Source organism: Mesitornis unicolor, unplaced genomic scaffold, assembly GCF_000695765.1.
Source record: "Mesitornis unicolor isolate BGI_N332 unplaced genomic scaffold, ASM69576v1 scaffold31490, whole genome shotgun sequence".
Lineage (NCBI taxonomy): Eukaryota > Metazoa > Chordata > Aves > Mesitornithiformes > Mesitornithidae > Mesitornis > Mesitornis unicolor.
Genome location: NW_010156758.1, coordinates 1 through 4,038, shown reverse-complemented (window position 1 = coordinate 4,038; position 4,038 = coordinate 1). Strand labels below are relative to the sequence as shown.

Here is a 4,038-nt window from a genome sequence, read left to right as displayed (position 1 = left end):
CAGCTCAGCGGCGCCCATCTCCATCCCGGCACCAACCTTCCAGGTACCGACCCCAGCACCCACCCTGTGTGCTCCAGGACCGACACCAGCACCCATCCCACAGGCCCAGGTACCGACCATGGCACCCATCCCCTATGTCCTGGGGACCAACTGTCCTGGTACAGACCCCAGCACACACCCTGTGTGTCAGGGACTGACCCCAGCACCCATTTCTCTCAACATGTCCCACTCTGCCTCCTCAGGCTCTCCTCCAGCCCAGGGGTGCCCTGCAGCCAACCCCCATCCCAAAGCCCCTTTCTCACCTCCATGCACCACGAGCTCCCAGCCAGGCTGGACACTGGCGAGCTCAGGTGTGGTGGGAACAGACCAGGGACAAAATGATCCAAAATGGCTCAGCAGCAGGGCTGGGGCAGGCAGGCCTATCAGCGCCCTACACCCCACCCAATGGCCCCCAGGGGGCCACCCATCATCCCTCATGCCAGGGCCAAACTGCAGAGAACTTGTGAGAAATGGCCCCAGAGTGAGCTGCCTGCCAGGGAGAGCCACTGGACTTTGTTCTCTCCCACTGCTGACAAAGAAATACAAGAAGTAACATTGAAACTGGTCTCAACTCTGTCCCTTGCAGGCTTCAACTGGGAGGAAAGAGGAGGTGACAAGGACACAGTGGGCTCCTGTGCGGAAGCAGCACCTGCAGGGACATCTGGAGCTGCTGAGAGACACAAATGAACCTGCAGTTGGGTTCAGCCCAAGACCTGCAGCATCCAGGGTGCCCCTCAGCCAGCACCATCACTTGGGATGGGAGATGATGGGACTTGCTGGTGTCTGGCAGGGGAAGTTCACAGCACACACGAGAAGGATCAGAATGCCCCCAAACTGCCCTCCTTTTGCTGGAGCTACCCTAGGCAGGGTAAAGTAGCTCCTCCAGTGCAAGGCTGGGTATGCCTAGCCCAGCCAGGGTCTTTCTGGAGCTTCCCTGCATGTCCCTACCAGCAGGACACAGCCCATGGAGAGCCCAGGGTAGAACCTTCCCCAGTACAGTGCTGCACAGGGCCACGCAGCAGAAACTATCTTGGCAGGCCTGGGGCACACCTTCAGCGTGGGTGGAAAACAGGGACTGAGACCTTGTAGACGTTTATTGAAGGTGACTCTGCTCGCTGTGGTCTGGAGGAGCTGCTGGGGCACCACAGTGGCCACTGCCAGGAGAGGAACGCCCTCAGGGAGGAACAGAGTGGTCCATACCTGCCCATTCGGCCCCAGTCCGCCTCTGGAACCCGGAGCTTTGTCCAGGGCAGGATCCCAGCCAGCAGCTGACAGCTGTGACCCAGGGCACCTCCTCTTCATCCCTGGATGGCTGCAGGAGGGGACACAGAGGGCAGCAGTGGCACTGTCCCTGCACCCTCTGCATGTCCAGCCTCACGGGAGCCCCCTCTTCAGAAGGGTAAGAGCCCACCAGCACCACAATTTGTCCTCCCAGCAGGCAGGTGGAGAACGCAAGCCTGCCTTTTCCAAGCTGTCTCATTTCTTTCCTCTCAATCTGGAATCCAATTTCAAGAAAAACAAACCATACAAACCATATGTAAATATTTAAAAAAAAAACCAGAAGGAACAAAATACTGGACACGGCAAAAGCAGAGGGGAAGGATCACCCAGAGGCTGAGCAGTGGGCAGGGGTCGCAGCTCAACTCGCACTCTCGTGGTTAAAGCTGTGCTTTGGCCCGTGTTGGTCACTGGTCCTGACAGCTCCTCTCACCAGCATGGGCCAAAGTGCAGCCAGCACAGGGAGCCCCGCGTGGGGAGCTGGGCTCTGGTCCCTCTCTCGATGAGCCCCAGAACTCAGTTTTGCTTCCCTTTGGTCAGTATGCTCTAACTACAGAAGGCTGCGTCTCTGCAGGAAGGGCTGTGGGAGAGCGCAGCCAGCCCGGCGCTGAGCACTCTGCTGGAGCTGCTGCCCTGTGCTGCCCACAAAGGCTCTTCCTGCCTACGACACTACAGGGTGGGCGCCTTCTTCTCATCTCTTTCAGTGGGGTCTTCAGTCTGACTTTTTGGCAGGTTTCCTGCTCTTCCACATCACGACCATTATAAAAACACCTACCATGAGAAAGAGAACAGAGTCAGCCAGAAAACTTCTGATTATGGGCACTTTTAAGACACATTGCAGTGAGAAACAAAATCTCAGCAGAGCAAGCGAGAAACAATTCTGCTGTCCAGAGCTCAAACAGCCAAAGGCACACACACACACACACACACACACACATCCCCCAGAGCCCGTGCCAGGCTGAGCTGCAGCAGGAGCCACAGAGAGCATCACGAGTGTCACGTGTTAGCTAACGCCCCAGCAACCCTCTACTCTCTTCCCAATTTAGAAGCTTCTAATTAGAAGAACAGAAATAACACTCACCTATAAATAGCAGCAGCAGCAGCCCGGCCACCACGGGGATGATAACTGCATATTCCCTAGGCAAGAAATACCGGTGGATGCCATGGTCGCTGTCGATGAAGGGCTGCGGGAGGCAAGAGAAGGGTGTCAGCAGGTGGGCACAGCACCAGGGCATGTCACAACACCTGCAGCCTCACAGTTTTGAAAGCAGGACAGAAATAGCAGGCATGAGGAAATAGTGGGGAAAAAATAAATAGGTGCCCAGACCCACACGTGGCTCAGCCCACAGCTGTGGGGACGCGAGAGTGGGCGGGCGGTGACAGATTCAGCACTGAGCAGACAATGAGAACGGCTGCAGGGGGCTGGCACAGGGGTCCTGCAGCCCCGCAGGCTCAGGGTGGGCACGGCTGCTGCTCGCTTGGAGCTGAACACAGCAAATCCCTGCCTTGCAGAAGGGAGAGGCCAACACTGGCTCAGCTTCACTGCAATCCCGTCAGGATCCGTGTGCGGAGGCTGGGAACAGGCTCTGGACTCTGGGGACAGTGTGAGGATTCCCACACAGCGGCGAGTGTGCCTGCGTGCTCCCGGGATTGCAGCCGTGTGTGGACAGGGATCGGACAGCAGATGCAAGAGGGGAATTCAAAACTCTCAGAGGTGAGATGGGAAGCTGCCAGGAGTTCAGATATCAGCCCAGGGCTGCACCAGGCCTCTCATACTGGGAAAGCTCACGAGGAAAAGTTTCTTTCCAGGAAGAAAACCACAAGCGACCCCAGCTGACGTGTCCCTAGAAGTGGGCAAACTACCAGACTCACAATCACTTTTCCAGAGCTCTGCATTCCCTAAACTCTTCTCCTCCCTACCAGGCTCTCAATTTAGTAAGAGTCTCTTTTTACGTTTCCCTCTGTGGTCTCCTACCAGAGCCAGGAATCTGGAGGACTGCAAATGTGAACACCAGAGACTCCAGCTCTGCTGACAGCTCCAGGGAGCCTCAGACCTTACACTGGCTGGGCCAGCCTGGCTGAGAGCAGCGGGGCAGGTGGCGTGACCAAAGCTCGGTCTTGCCCAGGCAAGGGCGGGTGCACCCAGAAGGGGTAAGGGCTGTGCCAGCAAACGGAGGAAGCTCTGCCCTGAAATTTTTAACCAGGAAGCTGGCAAGGCCGAGTCCTTCAGGCACACAGACATATCAGCACCTAAACAAAGCCTAGGCTAGCACCAGAGTGCGAAGTGAGCGGGACTGTAATGGCCAGAGGAGACCCGTACCAGCACGATGATCCAGAGGGTGTAGTAAACAAAGAGGACGAGGCTGAAGGCAACCAAGCCGAATCCAACCACCTGGTCCGTTGCTGTGGCCTGCAAAGGGACAGAGTGTCACATCAGGACCCGCAGCAGCCACACAGGGACGGTTAACGGGCACCGGCATTTTGTTCAGCCCGGGTTACGAGGATGCGCTGCCGCGGGTGAGACACACGACGGGGAGAGAAGAGCTCCTGCAGCGGGAACAGCCGGGAGGGCAGCGGGGAGAACGGCCGGGTCCCGCTGCTGGGAACGCTCTCGGAGCTCTCGCCCGGCCGCGCCGGTTCGCACCCCCGCAGATCCGGTCCATTCCTCCCAAGTACCGACGCTGCCCCGGAGAGGCCCCAGGAGGCAGCCGGTGCCAGGCC

General features: G+C 57.9%; 1 protein-coding gene across 1 annotated transcript; it reads right to left on the bottom strand.

Moving 5' to 3' along the window:
- Positions 1–2,029: 2,029 nt before the first annotated feature.
- DPM2 (dolichyl-phosphate mannosyltransferase polypeptide 2, regulatory subunit) lies at positions 2,030–3,727 on the bottom strand (the record flags this gene model as incomplete). Its single annotated transcript, XM_010194363.1, has 3 exons — positions 2,030–2,088; positions 2,399–2,501; positions 3,638–3,727. Coding segments are annotated over 3 exons (252 nt in total), but the record flags the coding sequence as incomplete, so codon positions are not given.
- Between the last annotated feature and the right edge of the window lie 311 nt (positions 3,728–4,038).